The sequence below is a fragment of the Sphaeramia orbicularis genome, chromosome 12 (genome assembly GCF_902148855.1).
Source record: "Sphaeramia orbicularis chromosome 12, fSphaOr1.1, whole genome shotgun sequence".
NCBI classification, from domain to species: domain Eukaryota; kingdom Metazoa; phylum Chordata; class Actinopteri; order Kurtiformes; family Apogonidae; genus Sphaeramia; species Sphaeramia orbicularis.
In genome coordinates, this window is record NC_043968.1 from 46,942,100 (window position 1) to 46,965,424 (window position 23,325).

The window sequence follows — 23,325 nt, forward strand, 5'->3', positions numbered from 1 at the left end:
TCATACATCTGGTCAGGTGAACATCATCTTACTGGAATAAACTGCGGATGGATTTCTCTCCGATGGATTAATCTGCGTCAGAATGAGAAGAGACACACCAGACCAGTTTTTAGGAACTACAGACAGATCTGTGTGTGAGTAGTAAACTCCAGTCACTTCTGAACTTTATAAAATAGATCTGTGTCGACCTGCGGGGGGATGAAGTGAAGAAAACGCCACGATAATGTTAATATAAAGTTAACCCTGGATGATAAATCGAACTGTGACACATTGAAGCATATTTGTCCTGATATTGTCTCGTTCTCCCATTGAAACTCTTCCTGAAACTCCCTTTAAACAAACCTCTCATTTTAGGTTCACCTGGATGCTGCAGGTGTATAGTTCAAAGACGTGGCAGGAAAACTAGTTAAAAACATTCCCTCAGGCCTTCCACTGAATTCGGCTTGTAAATAATAATCATTGAGCCGCTAAATATTAAGTTAAAGCTATAAAATGTAATTAAACTTGTAGGCTGCAATTGGATTGATTTCCTGGGTGACTGGACTCTTTTCTTAACATGATCTGGACCTAAACCTTAGTTCCATACATGCTTTCAGGAATCCAAAAACCCGCTGGACGAGCTGAAACCTGCTGCAGTGTTTGTTTCTCCACCTACAAACTGTTTTCCCCGTGGAGTAAGATAGCAAAACAATAAAAGCTATTATTTACTGTTTATGCAGTAGGCTCTCTGTGTTTTAAAAACAAACAAACAAAAAGCTTCAATGAATCAGATAAAACTCTTGAAAAAAATATTTGCACTATTGAAAATAAATAATAGATAATGAGAGGAATGTAAAAAGCGAAAATTAAAGTTAATATAAGTTATAGATATAAGTTCTAATGACCACATATATGCATTTCTCAGTCTTTGTATTAAGATGCAATCTGATATATGTGAAGTATGTACAGCAGTAAAAACAAATGTCCCAGGGGAAAAAACAGCTTCTATAAACCAAAGTGTATTTAGTGTGACCTCCCTTTGCACTTAACCTGTCTTTAACAGTTTGTTCAGACAATATGAGATTTATTACATTCATTTTGTGATGTTTTACACCAGGGTTCATTCAACACATGTCAGATGTTTCTAATTGTTTGTGTTATTTCTTGTCATGGGGTCAGGGGTCACATTAAATAGTGACTTTAACCCTTGTGTGGGGTTCAGGTTTTTGTTATTCAGCCAGTGTTCATGGGTGTGGTGGACTCGCTGCATTTGTGGGTTTTTAATTCAACATAATCAAACAATTTTATGCTAAAATACTCAACTGATGTTTACTTCATCCCAATTACAAGCAACATGAAAAGCAGGATATGTTTAATATTTGCCTTTTGCCTCTGTTAGATCACATTAATGAATTAAAGTGCTACTTGTTTTTACTTAGTTTTTTAAATAAAATGTAATATAATCAAGATATGAGAGGAAAAAATTCATAAACAAATAATTACTCATAATTTTTCTTTTAATAAAATATGAAAACAAGTCCCACAGACCCAAACACCATACAAGGGTTAACCTTTATGTGCATGTGTATATGAGTTATTCCATAAAGTAAGAATCAGTAAGCGCACAGAATATGTAGAAGTCTAACATGATTAGGTCTTACACATTGCATTGCTGAAGATCAGGACAAAAAAGATGGATTGATGCATAATTACACAATATACATAAGATAAGATACACCGATGCATACACTAAGTACATACGACACGTGGTACAATGGTCAGCTTTGTTATTTCATGCCATTCATTCTTACTGTTTGTTTCAGGATGGCTGACAGTATGAAGACTCAGCTTGTAAGCGCCATCCATCTGCAGGAGGTGGAGCTGCAAGAGAAACCAGGAGACAGACAGACGGACAGCGACGCAAACGGCAATGGTGAGTGAGAGACCAATAAATCGGATTAACTCTTATCACAGATTTCTTCAAACATCACAGCACAAATATGGTCTGACTTCACCAGCTGAACTCAACCCGGACTTTACATTTACATGTTACATCCAGTCCTACCCTGTAAATGTTTGTAAAACGTATATTCATACTTACATAGTTTTGTCAGCTGTCTTCAAATAGTTTCTAATCTTATAAACACCAGTAGTGCTATTTGATATTATCTGCAGGTTTTCGTTTTCGTCAGGTGAAAATGTATCCTATCTTAATTTCATCTGTGTTTCAGGGACTACAGCACTGCATTTCTATATGTCATAATTCATTTAAAGGAGATGTTGATATGTTTATGCTGGAGTTGTACTGTTTATGTTATTAAATTAAAAGTTTTTATCTGTATGTTTGCATATTTTGAGCAGATGCACAGTTCCCCTAAAAATATTTACCCTGTTGCATGTTTCTTTCTTTCTATTGTTTTTATGAATGGAATTATGGTCAAAATAATTTACAAAAACCCTTTTAATGTCAGAGTGAAAACAAATTTCCATAAAGTAATGTCAATTAATTTACAATATATAACAAAGATGAGCGATTGCATAACTATTATAGCCCTTGAAATGAACCTAATTTACCAGGTTCAGGTAATTTTGACCATTTTAAGTTATAATAAAGCCAGTAATGTAATAACTTGTCAATAATATAATAACATTTTTGAGCCAATAATGTATTTACTCAAGCATATCATTCACCAAGGATATGTCCCATGTAGCTCTCTCACTAATTTTTTTTTTTTTTGGTAGTAAGAGCCAGTTTTAGAATTCTGCAAAATGTTGTACAAAATCTTTATTTAGAATGTTGTATATTTGCTTAGATATGTAAATGAATATTTTCATATATGGAGGATTAGTATATAGTTAATTCAAGTGAAGTGTATTTGGTAGTTAGACGATGAATCAATATGATGAGTATAGGAGACTGATGTAGGCACAGTGATGTAGCAGCTACATAATGACATATTTTAATTGGATCACATGGTGTTGGTGACGGTAGCAGTTCGTGATATATATCACTGGTTCACTTTAGGTGCAGTTTGGTAGCGAGTGGGTGATGGGGGGAAGCTCACTTTTTGCTGACCGCTTTGTTTTGTCCTTTTAAGTATATTTTCTTGTCATGGATTAACTTAACGCCAATAAACTGAATCACAAGATGTTTTTAATGCTTGGATGCCTGAAGAATTTTTGTGATACGAAATAAAGGAGTCTTGTTTAAACCATGGATTGTTCTTTGGACTGAGGCCCGTCGGACAGTTTCCCCCAGTTCAGATGCTCAGCGACATGAACTTTGTTAGATAGTCGCCAAAAATGAGTATGCCATCTACTATATTTTGATGAGCACAAAAACTAAAAATTAAAAAAATAATTAAAACTTATTTCCATGAAATGCAGTACTATTTATGTATTATTACAGTACTAACTGTAATTATTACCTTTTCAAAAAAAATTTTTCATGCTAGGCGAAAAATGTAATAGCAGCCAATAACATAATAACTTATTACATTATTGGCAGATATTACATTACTTTTTTTTTTTTTTTTTTTTTTTTTTTAAACACATATCTTTATTAAGGTATTGACTAATTACATGTATTTTCCGGCGTGAATTGACAACATTGTGTGGGTGTCCCCCCAGATATTACATTACTGGTTGATATATGCTAGGAAAATACCTGAGTGCAGTGGATGTTTCTCAAGTCATTGTAGAATTAAGTCACATGTGTCTGGAAGGGCCAGTCACTGGTTAACCAGTATTCATGGCTGCAGTTACACCAGCGGGACAAAAGAAAAGGTCACAGGTTAAAAAGGGTTAACTCACTTTATAACCCCCCCATGGGAAATTCAGTCTATTCACACACATAGTACCTAGCATTAGCATTAGCATTAGCACATTAGGACACTGACAGGAGAATTAACTTATAAGTACATGTTTGGGTCAAGACCCAAAGCATAATGTGAAAACTGCACAGAAATGATTTAAAGACAGCAAGGTGAATGTTCTGGAGCATCCGAACCTTGAAGAAGCCTTGAAAGCTTCTTACATATTCAGCCTTTGTTAATGTAAAATTATTGTTAGTTCGCTAAATTAGCTGTTATAACTCCCTGTATTACTCTACATATTGTTTCCAACCTTTATTTAATCTTGTATATTGAGGTTGAGACTTCTATTTTAACATATAACAGCTGACAATGAAAGAGATAGTCAACAGTATAAAAACCTGACAACTAATTAAAGAAATCTCATCTATAAACTTGGATAAACAATGCTGATAAATATGATACAAAGCAATTCATTAAAAAAAAAAAAAACCACAAACAATAAAGAGGTGAATAAGACCTAACGCAAACTAATCGGCTTAACACAAGACCATGAGATGTGATTTTTTTTTTTTTTTTATGATGACATATGGTGGAGGAAAACTGAGCATATTTGATATTGGGTAGGATGCTTCCCCGCTGATATATTATCATATACATTTTACAGCTTTTTATTACATATAGTTGTTTTTGTGGTTCCTGTACAGCTCAACCTAGAGCAGGGGTGGGCAATCCTGGTCTTTGAGGGCAGGTATCCTGCATGTTTTAGATGTTTCCCTCTTCCAGCACACCTGAAGGTCATTATCAGGTTTCTGCAGAGCTTGATGATAGGCTTATCATGTGAACCAGGTGTGTTGGAAGAGGGAAACATCTAAAACATGCAGGATACTGGCCCTCGAGGACCAGGATTGCCCACCCCTGACCTAGAGTCATTGCACTTCATGAGAATCAGTGTAGAAGTACAAAAACTGGACAGATATCACAGGATTAAGTTGACGATGTGAAAAAGTAAAACCACAGTAATTCTCAGGTGAATTCTGCTGTATAAATAGAGATTTTTGTGATTTGTATTTGTGTTTTTTCTGTTGTTGATGTTGCAGAAGAGCAGACGTACAGCGTGGAGGAGGCCGTGGAGACCATCGGCTTTGGACGTTTCCACATCCTGCTGTTTGTCATCATGGGCAGCTGTAATGTAGGAAGACTATTTATCTCGTTGTAGATCAATAATAGCTTGGTTTAATTCTTCATGTTTTATTTGTTGTTTTACCTGATTGGTGTTCATAGATCATAGAAGCCATGGAGATCATGCTGCTCGCCGTCGTCTCTCCTGAGATTCGATGTGAGTGGCGTTTGGAAGACTGGCAGGTGGCCCTCGTCTCAACGGTGAGGTCAAAACTCAACTCTGCCTTAAATTTAACACAGTGTGAAGCTGTGTGGGCGGATGTTTGCTAGTGAAATGCACCTTGGGAGTTGACTTCGATTTTCACCAGTAGTTGTTTCCACTTGCACATACATTTGACTTTTGATCAAAGAACTAGATATTTTCTTTCACAGTCATTCATCCTTCGCTTACACTGTATAATGAGGCTTACGCTGATAGGGGCTGACAGCATGGGTATATCCCCAAAATCCCCCCAGTCTTCTGCTATTTAATAAAGCAAATAAATGACACAATGTACAAAAGATATCAACGTAACTGTTAATCAGAAAGTAGATTGTGGATAGATTTAGTATATGTGACATTGTGTAGAAATACCATAACTGTTCATTTGATATTTTCAGAACATTATCAAACATCCCCCAACCATTTGGAAAAAATACACCACCTGGTGTCAAAATATGACATCATGTAAACTCAAGGTAGTGACATGGAGAAAGGTAATTGTTAGACAATCGATATGAACTCAATTTGAGCTACATCGACCTGATAGTGGTAGAATAAGGTCAGAGAACCAATTTGTCCCCACAAAACTTCACCTAGTGAATGAAAATGACACCATATGTACTCTGGATGGTTGCCAGTAAATGGACATTTGTAAGATAATCAATATGAAGTAAATTGTATCTCAATCGGCCTATTATTGCTGGATTTATGTCCAAAAAACTGATTTTCAACTAAAGCGCCCCCATTTGGATGACTCATAATAGTCATAGAGAAGCTGAAATTGATCGAGTTCTTCCACTAGGGGTCCCCTGTGTTGGTTATCAAGGGATAAGAAATCCAACCAAATCTGTCCTAGTTACTGTGTTCACACAAAGGATATCCGGAGGCAGCGGATCTGGCGGCTGTCGGGGTCAAACCATTATATCCCCAAAACTCAATTTTAGATATATAATAAATATAGTGTGTGTGCTGTGTAATGTGTTTTATGTCATACTGTATGAGTCATTGCTGTTATTGGTAACATTTTGACTATATGATTGTCAGTTAAAAAATAATTGTTGGGTTTTTTTTTTTTCATATTTTAAGCAGTTTTAAGCAGACACATTAGTAATTCATGTTGTCAAAGCTATGGGACTCAAAAACTAATAACTATGAATACTAACTATAACATAGTTATAGGTACAAAATACATAGACAAGACATCCACAATAAACAAGAAAATAAAAAGAAAGACAGAACTAATACAAGAAAAAATTATGTTCTTCTTCTTCTTTTTCTACGGCATTTGGCAAAGAGCTTAATGGTGCATGAGTGCCACAAGGCATTCCTCATGTTTCATTCTATTATTTTACAACTTCCACTGTAGTACTGGTTCCTGGTCCCACTTCTACTAACATAGAATATTTTAAAACAAGTTTGTGTGATCAGTGTTTAGACAGTTAACCATATACACATAGAGTACATGTATACCTATTGTAGTAACTGTTCAACCCATTCAAAAGCCACAGTGGGACTGTTATTGTACTGTTGTAGTGACACATACACATACAGATTAACTTCATTGATCTCAGAGTAGTTGACACATGGAGGAAACACAAGCAAATAAGCAGAAAAATATGAATATTGAACAAACTATACAGGATCATCTGGACAGAGAAAAGGATGAAAGACCCTGAAAGACTCTGGGACATTCTGAAGGTGTGTAATATAACACACAAATATTGAAGAAAATATCCAGGTAGTTGACCCAGTAGACTAGAAGATTTACAGAATCCAAAAGGAGGTCACACTAAATACTGACTTTACCTGCAGAAGCTGTTTAGTTCTGAGTGTGTGTGTGTGTGTGTGTGTGCACACATATTTCCTTGTTAAAGACACACCTATTACAAACCTGCAAAGACAGTAAAGCTAAAGGCTGTGCTGTATGTCAGAGATTGTTTGTGGAATCTAAATTTCCAGGTATATAATAATAATCTTTATTTATATAGCACTTTTCATACATTAAAAACTGTAGCACAAAGTGCTTTACATATCAGTTTAAAAATCAGTACCGCCCCCCATCCACACCCACCCCCTCACCTGCACACACACATACACACACACACACACACATATATATGCAAACCCACAAGCTCACACATACTTAAGAAGACTGGCTGAGCACGGGTAGACCAGAACAAAAATATAAAAGTAAAAGTAAAAGAGGAGGCGCTGTCTCAGGGAGCCGTCCGCACCAGGAGGCAGCCGCCGACCCCGGCAACCAGGCACCAGCAACACAGCCCCGCATCCCAACCAGTGGGAGAGGGCCAACTGGGGCCCCACACCCACCAGAAAGGAGCGGACCTCAGTGAGAGAAGGCGCCACAGCCCCCGGAGTCCACAGCCGCCCCCCAGCATGGAGGGCTCCCTCTGATGAAACACCGGAGAATAAGAAACATTAAGAAGATATAAAAGAATTGATTAAAAGAAGCTAAATTTAAGACATATAAGAAAATAATAAAAATATTAAACATTAAAATGATAAAACAGAAGCACTGGTTAGAAGAATCTTAAGATATATATATTAAATATAACCATAAAACCTTTGAGTAGATAAAACAGAAGCATCAGTTAAAAGCCAAATTAAAAAAGTGGGTCTTGAGCCTCGTTTTCAAAATTTCTACATTCTCTGCCGCCCTGAGGTTCCCTGGCAGGCTGTTCCAGAAGCGAGGAGCACAATGCTGAAAAGCTACCTCGCCATGGGTTTTTGTGTTGGCTTTTGGAACTGTTAAAAGGCCAGTGCCAGAGGACCTCATAATAATAGCATGGGAACCCCATCTAAAGTCAACTACTACACAGCTCAGCAGTTCTTATGTGTTTCAGTATGACCCAAACAGTCTGATATGTTTTTACGAAGGTATTAGCTTGATAAACTTTTTTTATAAACAGCGTGTATCTCCAAAAGTGTGATGAACAAGATAATGTCTTAAACACTTAGGCAGTCACAGCTGAAGCTTACCAGCATTAGCAGAGTTGAATTCTTATAGATGAAGCAGTTGTCATTTCATAAATATAGTCTCAATGGAGTCATATTTTGCCCCTCTTTTTTTGGAGGGGGGTAATAGGTACATACTAAATGGTATGGAAGATGACTTTAGTGACACAAAGAAGTATAAGTATAATAATAATATTTTGAGGTTGCCAGTGCTTGTGGAAGTTGATTATTATGCATTAAGGACATATACGACCAAACGTGTGTAAAATACAAGTATTTTTTATTATCTAGTGCTGTTTCTCTGCCAGGATATGAAGAAAATTTAAATATACAGGAGAATGTAAGTTGTTTGTGGGTAATTTTAGAGAAAATATGAGCAAACAAATCATTGGGACAGGAATGTAAAACAGACAAAAATGCAGTAAAACAGGAACAAGGTGTATGTATAATGTGTTGTATTAATCAAAGTGAGCTGTGTGTCCTCAGATGGTGTTTCTGGGCTTCATGTTGTGTGGCGCTCTGGGTGGATACATCTCTGACAGATATGGACGTTGGACGGTAGGACTTACCTCAACGCCGTGTTTGACCACCGCTGTGTTCTGATTGGCTGACAGTCTGCGCATTTGTCATCAGGTGGTGTTTATAGGTTTTGTGTGGAGCGCCTACTTCTCCCTCCTCACGTCCTTTGCACCATCATATGGTTGGTTCATCTTCCTGCGCAGCATGGTGGGCTGCGGGGTGGCCGGCGTTTCACAGGGGTCAGCTGCCACACACACCACACACAAGTTTACATCATTTCAAATGGTGTTCCATTAGCTTCTGTTCACCTCCAGGAAATTCAATGACACAATTTTTAACAAAAGTCTCACTGCTGTCAGATCTGACAGCAGTGAAATAAGCATTAAATACTGTTCTAAGTAGTCTTAAAAAGGTCTTAAAAAGTATTAAATTTAACTTGTAGAAACCTATAGGAACCCTGGTGGTGGTAGATGATGGTCACCTCAGAAGCAAAAATGGTGTTTTAGCCACTTTATAAAAGGAACGCTAAAAAAACATAGGTCCTCATTGGAAAGTGTTGATGGCAAAGCAAAGCAGTGCATTCTTTCTAAATATAGTCTTTCTTTAACAGGACCTTTTTTACTACATGTATAGTCTAAGTGACCCAGTGCAACACTTGACCTTTACCTTTACTGAATGGTTTTCCTGTGACCTTCAGGTTCGTTTTGAAGACGGAGTTCATTCCTGCAAAGCATCGAGCTTTTCTGCTGCCTCTAGCCTCTGTGAGTGTGACAAAAAAAATCTCACTATTCACACTTTAGTTTGATGTAGTTTGATGTACTGCACAGTAGCAGCCTGAATGTACCTGTCAGATGATCTATGATGTAGCTCTGGTGGTATGTGAGGAAATTTCCCAGCATGCTCTCTGTTCTTAGGTCTTCTGGATGATAGGCTCCATGCTGATCATCATTCTGGGGATGTTGGTGGTTCCCACACTCAGTTGGAGGTGGATGATCCGCATCTCCATCACCCCCAGCGTCATCCTCATCTTCCTCTTCAAGGTAGGACCTCTGCCTGTCATGTCTGTGTAAAAGTGTAAGTGTAAAATACATTTACATCAAGCAGGTTTTATTTGCATTTTCAAGTTGTGTACAGAAAACCTGTGTGGAAATCCAAAAAAAACCCTCCAAAACTGTAAAAAAGTTGTACATGGTGGAGTATAAGGTAAATCTGAAATGTGTGTGCGTGTGTGTGTGTGCGCGTGTGCGTGTGTGTTCATTCATGTGCAATGTTCCTTAATTTAATATGAAATAGACATAAATGCTGTGTTACATGGAAACAGTAGCACAATGCCACTATGTTTGTTGAACCGCAGAAACAAATACAAGGCAAAATTCATTTAATTTTATTTTCATCCACAGCTGTAGTCGAGTGTAAGACTGAAACTCAGAGTGGGCTAACTAGAACAAACCTGAGGTCCAGTGACTTGGTCTAAGTATTGTGGACTGCTGACTCCAGCATCCATATTGGAAATCACTACTGATGATGTGTCCCAAAATTTATATCCTTCCCATGTCTGAGATGCAGCTCCCATTCCCCTCTCAACATCAAGGCAAGCCTCATGTGCATATCATCTATTGGCACAATGGACGGTTTAACATCATGTCTTGTGTTTCATGACTCCGTAGTGGTACATCCACTGTTGGTGCTTATATTTGTAGTGACAGTATGTAACACTTGTATTTGTAGTAGTAGTGTTAACTGTCATAGACATTTGTTCTGGTTGTTGGTGGTTGTGCCAGCACCAGCTGATCGACTTTTTGATAGTTCTGGTTCAGTTATCTGTGCATCAACTGCATCCATGTGTCTCTCCCCTTCTCCCCCTCTTCCCCAGTGTCTCTATCTCTCTTTCTCTCCTCCTTTACTCTCTCTCTTTTACCCCATCTGGTCAAGGCAGACGTCCATCCTCCAGAAGTCAGGGTCTGCTCCAGGTTTCTGCCTGTTAAAAGGAAGTTTTTCCTTCCACTGTCACCAGTCACAAGTGTTGCTCCTGGAGGATTCTGTTGGGTTTCTGTAAATTGGCTTGAGTGTCTGGTTCCAACCAGCTCTATATTTTAAGTGTCATGAGATGACTTTTGTTGTGATTTGATGCTATATAAATAAAATTAGATTTAATTTGAAAAGCTGTGACAAACCATGTCAAATGCTGGGAAACAAATGGAAGAGACTGAAAAACCATATATGATCTAGGCCAGTGGTTCAGTTCAGGGGGCCAAAGCTAAAGCTTCAGTTTTTGTATGTAAGCATAGGGGTAAGTATTTGGAAAGGGGTGGTACTGAGGAGACACATGTCCACATGACAGGTCTTTGTGTTTAATTAGTATATTCCAGAGTCGGCGCGGTACAACGTGTCAGCAGGGAAAGTTCAGGCCGCCGTTGACACCCTGCAGTGGATCGCTAAAATGAACAGGGTATCTCTTCCCCCAGGACGCCTGGTGGAGCCAGTTGTGGTTTGTCCTCTGTCAAGTTATCATTTGTAATTATCTACAGGGTGTCCCATAAGTCTCCATACATAGAAGACATAATACATATGGTTCTAACATGTATTTCTTTATATTTCTTCTTTATAGTTCTTCAGCAGTGGAGGACACGCATTGAAATGTGTTCCCTACAAAATGGCAGTCACATAGAGCATATTATATAAATAAAAATGGTTTATTTCAAGAAACGTTTATTTTTCCTATGTATGGAGACTTATGGGACACCCCGTATTTTAGTTTTATTGAAAAGTGATGTATGTTTTAAAATTTTCCATGGATTTATGTTGTTTTCAGAATGAGAGAGGCAACTGGAAGATACTGCTCAGCCCAGCGTTCAGGAGGACGTCTGTGCTGCTCTGGTATTCATGGTAATGTATCCCCTCCACCTCTGTTTAGGGTGAAAAGCCACAAGATAGACTTGGAAATCATATTTATTATATGTTATAAATGTAGCCCATCATGAGATATGCAATGATTGTGACATTATTTCAGAAACTTTGATGAAAGACCTGTGGATGAACATTATTTTCATTTTAAAATGTATTTATTGTTTTGTTTTTGTTTTATGAAAATGCCTTACTCTCTAAAACTCTGAAAATACATCGATATATAATAATTAAATAATATACACTGAGTACACTGTTGACCATAAAGTTGGAATAAAAATACTTTTACCTCTTCTCATGAAATGGTTGTAACAATGAGCCTTATTCTTGAGAGATAAAGTGTAACTGGGGCTCAGTATGTAATTATTGCACCTGGTCAGAAGGGATTACTGATGTGTATAAATAGGAATAAAGAGAGGAATGTGTGTGAAAGCAAGATTTTTCCAATTTAATGAACAATAGTGTGCTACTTTCGCTACATCCGCAATAACACCAAAACTTTCAGTTAATATTCTGCCCCTCTCTGCTGTTGATAGGAGTTTATACTTGAATCTTAATCTCATGAATTCAATTCAGAACAAAATATTAAATATTAACTCAAGTCAGAATACATAAAACGGCATGGGTATGAACATATTACTGCTGGAACTAGCAGTTGTTTTCATTACTGACTATCCTGCAGATGATTTTCTTATTTGACAGATTTTTACAGATTTCTGAAACATAAAAAGTAATTGATTTTTAAGTTAAAACCACTGACTGAAATGAAAAGGTATTCCCAGAGCTGTTTTTAATGTCTTAGAAGTGATTGTATTGTTTTGTAGGATTTTTTTTCTGTTCAAATGTTGCTCTTGTTTCTCATAATAGAGTGAAACCAAGTCTGACGTTTGTTTTAATTCGACAGGTTTGTGGCGTCTTTTGCGTATTATGGCTCAGTGCTGAGCAGTTCAGAGCTTTTAGAGAAGAACTTGTTGTGTGTGACAAATGCCGACAAAGATCATCATGTCAAACACCACCAAGAGGACGGGCTGTGTTACTGCATCCCCTTTGCACTCAGTGACTACCAGACACTGCTCATCAGCTGTCTGGGAGAAGTTGCACGTAAGTAAAAGATGGAAAAGACACCAAAAAGAGTGAAGAGACCTCCTCTCAATCTGTATAGGTGTGTTCCAAATAAGAGCATTTGTCTGACAGTTTTGTTATCATTTTCTGGTTCAGTCATATTTGACAGATATAAACTACATTTACAAAATAATCTTAAAATATTTCAAGAATGTAAACCTGATGGAATTTGCCAGTTTTCTTTATAGAATTTGAGAGGCAGATGTTCAGTCCAGTAGCTGGAGTTAGGACACAGTTACTGTAGCGCAGTCATACTCATTGCATGTGGCTCGTCAAGCTTGAATAGGCGGCTCACGTGGTAACTTAGAACAATATGATAACACAGCCGATATATTTAAAAAAAATATTCTGCTACATAAATATACAACAAACACTACATGACAAACATGCAAATACCCACATTAAACGTCTCCTTTCATCTCAATTAATGTTGTTTTCAAAAAGGGGGTAACTGTCAAACATGGCAACATAGCGTGCTCCCATCATTGTTTACGATAGCGGCTCACCTGTGTGTGCAGTGCAGATCGCAGCATGAGCTTGCATCTTATGATAGCTAACATGACATACACAGGACACAAAATGGATTGATTTCTGATCAAAAACAGACAAACTACAAATACAACATGAAGAAAGTCAAGGACATGCATGCCAACTTCTGTTCATCCCAATATTAAGGTAAATAATTTATGAGCTTAATTGAAAATGTATTGGTTGTGTTGCTTCTCCTTTTTACGTGTAGAAATGCTCATTTTTGAGGGTGATTTGATATATTGTCATAAAAGTGCCCCCCCTCCGACTTTGCCCTGCCAATGGAGCTCTTGTGCAAAAAATAGTGAGGATGACTGCTGTAGCTTATAGACCTAAAGCAGTGAAATCAGATAATCCTTATTTATCCAAATTTATAGCATCTTTCAAGCTCATTAATGACAAATTAATATAAATGTACAGGGTGGGGAAGCAAAATGTACAATATTTTGAGGCAGGGATTGAAAGACAGTGTATGACCAATTAGTTTATTGAAAGTCATGAGAATTTATTTGCCACAAGAAAATTGACATAATAGAAAATGTTTTTATTCTATGTGTCCTCCTTCTTTCTCAATAACTGCCTTCACACGCTTCCTGAAACTTGCGCAAGTGTTCCTCAAATATTCGGGTGACAACTTCTCCCATTCTTCTTTAATAGTATCTTCCAGACTTTCTCGTAATAGTTGTGCTCATAGTCATTCTCTTCTTTCCATTATAAACAGTCTTTATGGACACTCCAACTATTTTTGAAATCTCCTTCGGTGTGACGAGTGCATTCAGCAAATCACACACTCTTTGACGTTTGCTTTCCTGATTACTCATATGGGCAAAAGTTACTGAAAAGGTATGGATAATAGTGTTAGGTATGATTATGACATCAATATATGTTTGGTTTCAAAATAATTGACGTAGTGCCTGCTGAGAAAAAACAACTAAATGTTCATTGTACATTTTGCTTCCCCACCCTGTATAATGTACAGTGTACATGAATATTAGTGATAGTTAGGTTTTTCAACTATTTTCAGACAAACGTTGCACTATTTATTGACTCCACTGTCTCTGACTATGGTAATATTGTATTAGCATTTATGCATTGGAATTTATGCATCCCATACACTGTGTGATGGCCAATGATGGATGCTACAATGGCATGATCTCCTATTTCTGTTAAAGGAGTGATGTTTTGCTTTTTTAAAATAGAATTATGCATTTTAAAACATTTCCCTGTGGTCTACATAAACTGTAAATGCTATGCTTGGGTCTGAATTCTTCATTAATTCAACTCCACAGGTCCATCTTCAACCTTATTTCTGAGTAATGACACCAGAAAGGTCGTTTTGAGCGCTGGCCCTTTAAATGCAAATACAGCCACTTCACGCCCCACCCCCTCCAGGTTGCTGACTGTGCTGCTCTGTCTCGTTCAGCCACTTGTGTTCATTAATACAACCAACAACTGAACATTTTAGGTAATCGACTCAAAGTCTGGACATTTTTTCAGTATGGACTACAACCCCTGCTGCTGACAAACAATTATGGGGTACTCTGAGAAAAGTCAAAAAAAAAAAAAAAAAAAAAAAAAGTCGAAAGTCTTCACCTTATATGTCCAGATGTCATAACGTAACTTGTTCTACAGTAGACATAACAAATTAAGCAGGAATTAAAATGGGTTGTAGAAATCTATTCTTTTTTTTTGCCAAAATGAATATAAAGATAGCTTTGCAGCACCTGGAGGGTTCAAATTCAAAGCTGTTGAACTATTAGGGTCCGCAAATACACAATAAATGTACCAAAGACTAATAAAAGTGGGTTTAGCAAAAAAAAAAAAAGACCCCCTTAAAAATTAGCCCAAAATCCTGAAATCCCAGGAGCTGCTATGTTGCTTGTTGCATTTAGGGTCAGAGCCCTCACATTAGAGAAGTCATGTCAGCCCGCCTGACTAGTTTGTGTCTGCATGTCTGACTGATTCTGAACCATAAATGATCATTGTAAAATCATCCATCACCCATTTTTATAACATTTAATAGCTTATTACAGTCAAACAGATCAGAAAGATGACAAATCAAGCACATTTCAGATACAGGTTTAGGTTTGTTCATCCCTGCAGTGCAGTTTACTTTCTACAGACCACATTTGCACAACACGGTGTCATAGGAGACACAGTTAACACTGCAGTATGCATGACAAAAAGCACATAGTACCAGAATACAGAAGGGCTAAGAACTGACAGCAAAAATACAATATAAGTGTCATAAAATTTGCATAAAAAGACCAAAATCACAGTTAATGTGCACAGTTACATTTTACCAAATAGACTATTAAAACTTGAAAGAGCTACTTTTCTGTTTTTTCATTTGCCTGCTGGAAGAGTGCTAACATGATATAATACATTAATCATCAATCCTTCCTCTAATGATTTTTCAGAAGAGCTGAGATTTAAAAGTGTGTTTGTCTTAAATCAGGCCTGAGATTTAACCCATGTCCTCTGCATCCCAACAGTTGTCCCTCTAAACATTGGCTTGCTCAACTTGCTCGGGCGTAAAATGAGTCTGACGGTGGTGCAGCTGCTGGCGGCCATTATATTCATGATGATCAACGTCTGCACCACCATGTAAGAATGTCTTCATATGTCATTAATGTCCTCACAGTGTCCTGGTTTATGAGGATGTCTTGTCTCTGTTTATATCGTCAGGTCTGGGTTCGTAGTGCTGCTATTCCTGCTGCGGTCTCTGGTCTCCATGAACTTCAATGTGGTTTATATTTACACGGCAGAGGTACATTCACACTGCTGACCCTTCCCTTTATGTTTTCAGGTCATGCATACTTTGAACAAAAGATGAAGTTACAACAACACCTCGGTCTTATTAGCTCTAAAATCCTCAGTAAACATGTCACTGACAGTCCAGCATTATAAGCACTCGCAAAGGTGGTAACTTAACTAAATAAGACATTAGACATTAATGTTATGGAGTATGCACATAAACACATAGGGTTTGACAACTTCCCAATTAATAGTGTACTTACTTATTACAGCATATTAATGTAGGCTATAATTATTTGTTTGGTATTATGTTAAAATTTAATTTACCCAATAATATGGTTTCATTATGTTATTCTGTGCTGTTGCCCATGGTGTCATCACTTATTATACTAGCTGTAGGTTAAGCTTGAGTAGTCATCACCTTATCCTGTAACTTTTTTGTTGTTTGTTTGGTGATTAATAGTGGCTCTTTTTTTTTTTTTTTTTTTTTTTTTTTTTTAGCCCATACATTATTGTGAAGCGAAGTATTCCACCACAATGCAAAAGCCAACATCCATTCTGGCTCTTTTATATTCATTCTATGCTTGCACACATACACGAAAGGGCTGTTTTCAAACAGGTCACAGAATTCCTCTCCCAAAATAACCTCCTGGACATCAACCAATCTGGCTTCAAAATCGGCCACTCCACTGAAACGGCTCTGTTGTCTGTGACAGAAGCCTTGAAAGAGGCTAGAGCAGCAGCCAAGTCTTCAGTACTCATTCTACTGGACTTATCAGCAGCATTTGACACTGTCAATCATGATATCCTGTTATCCATACTCTGGAACATGGGCATCACAGGCCACGCACACTCCTGGTTTCAATCTTACCTTACTGGTCGGTCCTTCAGTGTGTCCTGGCTAGGGCACACATCAGCAGTTCACCGCCTCACCACGGGGGTCCCCCAAGGCTCTGTGTTGGGCCCCCTCCTTTTTGCCATACACACCACCTCACTCGGTCAGATCATCCACTCACACGGCTTCTCATATCATTGCTATGCTGATGATACCCAGCTCTATCTGTCATTCCCACCTGATGACTCCACAGTCTCAGTGCGGATCTCAGATTGTCTCTCTGACATATCTGCATGGATGAAAGCCCATCACCTTCAGCTGAACCTGTCCAAAACTGAACTGCTGGTCTTCCCAGCTAAGCCAACCATACAGCTGGACATCTCCATCACTATTGACTCCATACCTCTGGCTCCTACCAGTGTAGTACGTAACTTGGGAGTCATGATTGATAATCAGTTGACCTTCACGGATCACGTTGCCTCTGTCACCCGATCATGCCGTTTCACTCTGTTCAACCTAAGAAAGATCAGGCCATACCTAACCGAACAGGCCACCCAGCTCCTGGTGCAGACTATGGTTATCTCCCGTCTTGACTACTGCAATGCTCTTCTAACGGGCCTCCCAGCTTGTGTTGTCAAACCACTACAGATGGTCCAGAATGCAGCAGCGCGTCTGGTCTTCAATCAGCCTAAAAGGGCACATGTCACCCCCTTACTCATTGAGTTACACTGGCTACCCATAGCTGCCCGCATCAAATTCAAATCTTTAATCCTAGCCTACAAAATTCTCCGTGGGTCTGCTCCTGTCTACTTAGGTGCACTAATAAAAGCTTATGTCGCCCCACGACCACTCCGCTCGTCTGGGGAACGTAGTCTGGTGGTCCCCAGACCTTGTACAAGACAATCCAGGCTCTTTTCATGGGTCGTTCCACGTTGGTGGAACGCTCTACCAAGTGCTACAAGAACAGAGTCATCCCTGCCTATCTTCAAGAAGCTCCTGAAGACCCAGCTCTTCCGAGAGCACCTCCTATCCTAGCACTTTCAAACATTCCATTTTAAATATTCTAATAAGGTTTTTCCCAGGACAACCACAGATTCTTTCACGATTATCTCTGGACCTGCTGCGGTGGTCCGGCCTCTTCCCTGCCCTCATCATCACCACTCACTTATCCTCAACCGCCTCCATGTGTCTCCCCCTACTCCCCCCTTCTCCCCCTCTCCCCCAGTCCCTATCTCTATCGCTCTCTCTTTTTCCCCTTCTCTACCCTCTCTCTTTAACCCCAACTGGTCAAGGCAGACGGCCATCCTCCAGGAGTCTGGGTCTGCTCGAGGTTTCTGCCTGTTAAAGGGAAGTTTTTCCTCGCCACTGTCACCAGTCACAAGTGTTTGCTCCTGGAGGACTCTGTTGGGTTTCTGTAGAATTGACTTAGAGTCTGGTTTTGACCAACTCGATATATAAAATGTCAAGAGATAACTTTGTGATCTGGCGCTATATAAATAAAATTTGATTGATTGAGTGATTTAATTGGTTTCCCCTGTAAGTCGCTTTGGAAAAAAGCGTCTGCCAAATGCGTAAACATAAACATAAACATAAACATAAACATATTTTTTCTTAAACACATACAGTACGTTCTCCTTTTATTACCCGGCCCCCCAAAGGGGAGGCAAGGGGTATTGTTTTTGGTTAAGTTTGTTTTGTTAACACTCTAGCAGCAAAACTGTTGGTTGAATTCATACCAAATTGGGTTTATAGATTGCCAGTGACACAGAATAGATGTTAATACATTTTAGAAGAAGTAGGTCAAAGTTAAAGTTTTTTATTAATTTTTTAAAATCTTTTTTTTCCTCCCCATTTACTTATAATGGGCAAAATTTCAAATGTCTATGAAAACATCAATTTTGTTTCAATTTACTTCAAACTTGGCACATATACAGAGGCAGTTGATATGCTGACATCAGCACATGCATAGACATGATGACATCAGCTGGATTGATACCAAAATAAGCTACAACCAGTGCGTTGACCCATGGGAATCCCTGGGCTCTAGAAGCAGTAGAGATGATAAAGTGGGGAGGAGAGTTTTTGTAGAACTTGGTCCTAAATTATGCCAAGTTTATATAAGTCTAGTGGTGTAACGCACAGATTAGGAAGAAATATAATGGCTCTCATTTTGTTATGTATTGAAATCCCAAGTAACCCAAAAGAATGCATTCATAATTACCTTATATATTTCTTTGAAAGGGTTTTACATCATTACTGTATGACTTCATCATATTCAAATTACTTGATGACTTGACTAAGCTTAGTGGTGTAGCACACAGATTAGGTAGAAATAGAATGGCCCTCATTTAGTTTAGTATTGACATGGACGTGGACCAGACACTTTTACACAGGACTGAACATGACAGTTTATCATGACTCACTCCCGGCCCTGTCTGTGGACCCAAACTCCAGTTCACCTGAGTCTGCAGAACAGTGTCACCTTGTTACAGCAAGGGGGGTGGGGGCGGGGTGGGTTCGCAGTTGACGTTAACGGGTCAGCTGTGACCGGGGACTGGCGGAGTGGAACCGGGCCACAGCAAATTTGTTAGTGTGTGTGGTGTCCGGATTCGGATCTGCTGAAGTCAGGTCCATCTGATGGGAGTCGGTGCAGAAAGGTCTGTCACCGTGTTACGGTGGAGTGGGGGGGTCCGGAGGGAGACGTTAATGGGTCGGGTCTGACCAGCAGAGTGGAACCGGGCCACAGTAAGAACCAGACTGACCTTGTTAGTGTGTAATCACAACCAGACCCGGTTCTGCCCGGGTTCTCCTGTTTGTCCTGATGTTTTTGTTGCACCGGATCCAGCCCAAATAGACCATTTTCCAACTGAGATGCATGGGATAAGATGCTACTATTCCAGTTTAATGAGTAGTCTCTGGACATGTAAACAGCATGTTGTGAAAATGAATCTAATCTGCATGTTTTATAGCAGGTGGCAACATGTCCTCTGTTTAAGGCCAGCTAGAGTAGGAACAAAGATCCTCTCTTGTAGATTGTAGATGGATCAAACCAAAGAAAAATCCACATTTCGGCTCAGAGGAGAGACACACCTATTGTACACTTTGTGAGGATATCAACAGGTTTATGGACAGGAGCAAATATTGACAAGCTGACCTTTTCCTGAAGGTGTCTGAAGGGACAAAAGATGGAGGCTGAGTTCAGACAGTGGAAAACTGAAAAATACTGTTTTTAATGGGGCATGAAGAACTGTATGTGACCAGGAACATTGTAAGAATATTTGTTTTTATTGGTCATGTCAACAGCCTATTGGGAATATTGTCTCTTTTCGAATTAGGGAAAAACTGGAACATTATTATGCTTTTAAACATACTCTGTGTGTGAGCTTTAAAAACAACCTTACAACTTAAATGAACTGATTCTGAGATTTGTCAAATTTTAAAGTTCATGTTGTGTTGATTTAGATGCTTGTATCTACACTGTCTACTGTTACATATGTTCTATTAATGAAGTATCTGACCTGGAGCTTGTTTCTATGCACCGATCAACCGCAACATTTTGACCACTGACAGGTAAAGTGGTATTAATTTTGATTATCTCATTACCATGGGACCTGTCAGTGGGTGGGATGTATATTAGGCAGCAAGGAGCAATGTTAAAAACAGCAAAATGAGCCTAAGTAGGGATCTGAACAACTTTGACAAGGTTGAAATTGTGATGGCAAAATCACCAGGTCAGAGCATTTTGGTGGACATTTCCTGTGTAAAGTGGTTAGTACATACCAAAGGTGGACTAAAGAACAGTTGGATCTCAACCAATCCAGCATCTATGGGATCATAACATTACCACCACCTGTCTAATATTGTGTAGGTCCACCTTTTTCCACAAAAGCAGCTCTGACCCAAGGCCTAGACTCCACCAGACCTCTGAAGATGTGCTGCGGTATCTGGACCAAGACGTTAGCAGCAGATCCCAGAAGTCCTGGAAGTAGAGAGGTGGACCTGCATGGATCAGATTTATTTGTCCAACTCCTCCCACAGATGATCATTTGTCCTGAGATTGGAATGTCCTTCCTTAGTCCATTTTTGGTTGGCACTGCAGACCAGGAACACCCAAGAAGACCTGCAGTTGTGGAGATGATCTGACCCAGTCATCACTGTTATAAAATGGACCTGGTCAAAGTCAATCAGTTTCTTATGTTGTTCATTTTGCTGCTTCAAACACACGTCCAAGTCTGAGGCCATGGTCCTCAGCTGGAAATGGGTAGAGTGCCCACTCTGGGTCGGGGGGGGCTACCTCAGGTGAAGAAGTGTAAGTACCACAGGAGCAGGAGATTGACAGGTGGACTGGGGTGGCCAGCCCATTGTGGTAAAGAAGGAGCTAAGCCGAAAGGCGAAGCTTTCGATTTATCAGTCGATCCATGTTCTGACCTTCTTCTATGGTCATGAACTCTGGGTAATGACCAAAAGAACGAGGTTGTGAGGACAAGCGGCCGAAATGAGTTTCCTCCGCAGGGTGGCCAGGCTCAGCCTTAGAGATAGGTTGTGGAGCTCGGACATATTGGATGGACTCAGTGTAGAGCGGTGGGATTATATCTTTGGGCTGGCCTGGGTACGCCTCGGAATTTCCCCGGAAGAGCTGGTGGAAGTGGCTGGAGAGAGGGCTGTCTGGGCTCCTCTGCTGAGACTGCCGACCCCGCAACCCGGAGAAGTGGATGATGACGAGTACGAGTACAAACACATCAGCCTCAAGTACTAAATGTTCACTTGTTGCCTAATATATTCAACCCAGTTAAAGGTACAGGCAAGGCAAGGCAGTTCACCTGTCAGTGTCATAATGTTCTTGTTGATCAGTGAAGGTTTCAGTGAGTATCTGTCTCCTACAAAGATGGTTGCTATTAAGTCAAGCTTTGCTGTGTAATAGACTTTACTTTTTATTATCTGTGTTCAGATGAACTTTATGTTTCAATGGCAGAACCAAACATTTCCACAGTTTTAGTGCTAAATGAACTACTTTAAACATACATTTTAGTCTAGTCACTAACTTTAGAGAGGTCTAGCGTACAGCTCTATTGATAAACCAGGTAACAGGTGGTCTCTGTGTCTCAGGTGTATCCCACAGTGGCTCGGTCTCTAGGGATGGGCTTCTGTACATCTTTCAGTCGGATCGGAGGGATGATTGCTCCGTTTATCGCTCAGGTATGTTCATATTTGATGTCCTGGAGACTTTCAGGTAAGTGTTGAGGTGAAGTCAGTGTCTGATATTTACCTGTGTGCTTTTCAGGTGCTTATGTCTCAGTCTGTGATTCTGGCTCTTACTCCATTCACTGTGGCCTGTGTCATCTGCGCTTTGGGAAATTTCCTGTTACCAATAGAAACTAGAGGCCGGGCTCTACTGGTGAGAAATGACTATTTTCATGTTTTCATTTCTTCTGTCTCAAACATTTAGATTTTAATTTTCACTTTTTCTTTTTTCAGCAAACCTCCTGATGTCAACAAAATAAATACCTGACTGTGAAGTTTTTAAAATATTTTTTTTGGTTTGGAATATTAAAGTAGGATCCATATCATTGTCATCATTTTTAATATTAAAGATGTTATATGATCAGTTGTAGTGGCTTTATTATTGCTCTGAAGTGAATTAATTACTGATTTAATGAAAGACAGAGCTGCAGTGTTAGAAGAACCTTTGAACTCTAAAGATGCTCAGCTTATTTTTTTTTCAAATTCCTATAGGAGGGCATTGTGTCTTTCTACAAAGCACCATGAAAATATGGTTTTGGAAACATTTCCACTGAACCATCACCTATACAGTCCCCAGATACTGATGGCAAACCTGATCAGTATGTGAAGAAGGTTTTATGGCTCATTCTTTTAATGATAAATTAGAAATGAAATATATTATTTAATATACTTCTACTCCAAGACACTTAAAATTGGATGAACACAACAACTCATAATTCACAGTTCCTCAAATTCAAAATAAATGCGTTTCATAGTACTGTGTTTACATGCAAAAATCTTTTATTGTATTGGATACAGTGTTCTGTCTCAGCTGTTGGGCATCCTCCTGAAATCTTGTTCAAACAAAAGTCTCCACATTAAAAATCCAACTCTGCATGTCAGCACCAGACAACAAAACAAATCAAGGTTAATTCATCTTTAACAGCACCAGTATCACAAAAACGCATAAATGTTGCTATGGAGGATCTACTTACTTCAGTTCCTAGAGGTAAACAGCCTTTGCACTCTGCAGATTTAGTTTTACATGCTTCTGTACAATAATCAGTGAAAATAAAAATATATTTATGAATATTTTGTACATTTTCTGCAAATATTCCCCTTAAAGCCCCTTAAATGTCACACTGGATTCTGCAGCTGATTTTTCTGCATGATGTAATAGCAAACAAGAAACAGAACATGATCTGTGACTCCTGATCTGCTCTCCTTAAGCTTGTTTGCTTAGACACTCACACAGATCAGCTTACTGTCTGTCTGTCCTCTGTGGGCGGGAC

The 23,325-nt window shown here is 39.0% G+C and overlaps 1 protein-coding gene across 2 annotated transcripts; it reads left to right on the forward strand.

Annotated features, from left to right (window-relative positions):
- svopl (SVOP-like) lies at positions 1-22,440 on the forward strand. Of its 2 annotated transcripts, none has more exons than XM_030149761.1 (16): positions 1-134; positions 1,803-1,912; positions 4,892-4,983; positions 5,076-5,174; positions 8,635-8,706; positions 8,782-8,906; positions 9,365-9,428; positions 9,582-9,707; positions 11,027-11,155; positions 11,480-11,553; positions 12,476-12,672; positions 15,717-15,828; positions 15,910-15,991; positions 21,920-22,009; positions 22,095-22,208; positions 22,289-22,440. In XM_030149761.1, the coding sequence occupies exons 2-16, from the start codon at positions 1,804-1,806 to the stop codon at positions 22,298-22,300; spliced, it is 1,497 nt and encodes a 498-aa protein (XP_030005621.1). In that variant the 5' UTR covers positions 1-134; position 1,803; the 3' UTR covers positions 22,301-22,440. The 2 variants fall into 2 exon arrangements, with proteins under 2 accessions (XP_030005621.1, XP_030005622.1); XM_030149762.1 differs by lacking the exon at positions 1-134 and adding an exon at positions 597-674.
- Positions 22,441-23,325: the final 885 nt, after the last annotated feature.

What these genes read in the sequence shown, in the direction of transcription:
- svopl (XM_030149761.1), top strand. Translation starts at nt 1,804, where the DNA reads ATGGCTGACAGTATGAAGACTCAGCTTGTAAGCGCCATCCATCTGCAG. An exon ending in ACAGATATGGACGTTGGACG is followed by an intron (nt 8,707 to 8,781) that starts GTAGGACTTACC and finishes ATTTGTCATCAG; the next exon opens with GTGGTGTTTATAGGTTTTGT. An exon ending in ATCAACGTCTGCACCACCAT is followed by an intron (nt 15,829 to 15,909) that starts GTAAGAATGTCT and finishes TTATATCGTCAG; the next exon opens with GTCTGGGTTCGTAGTGCTGC.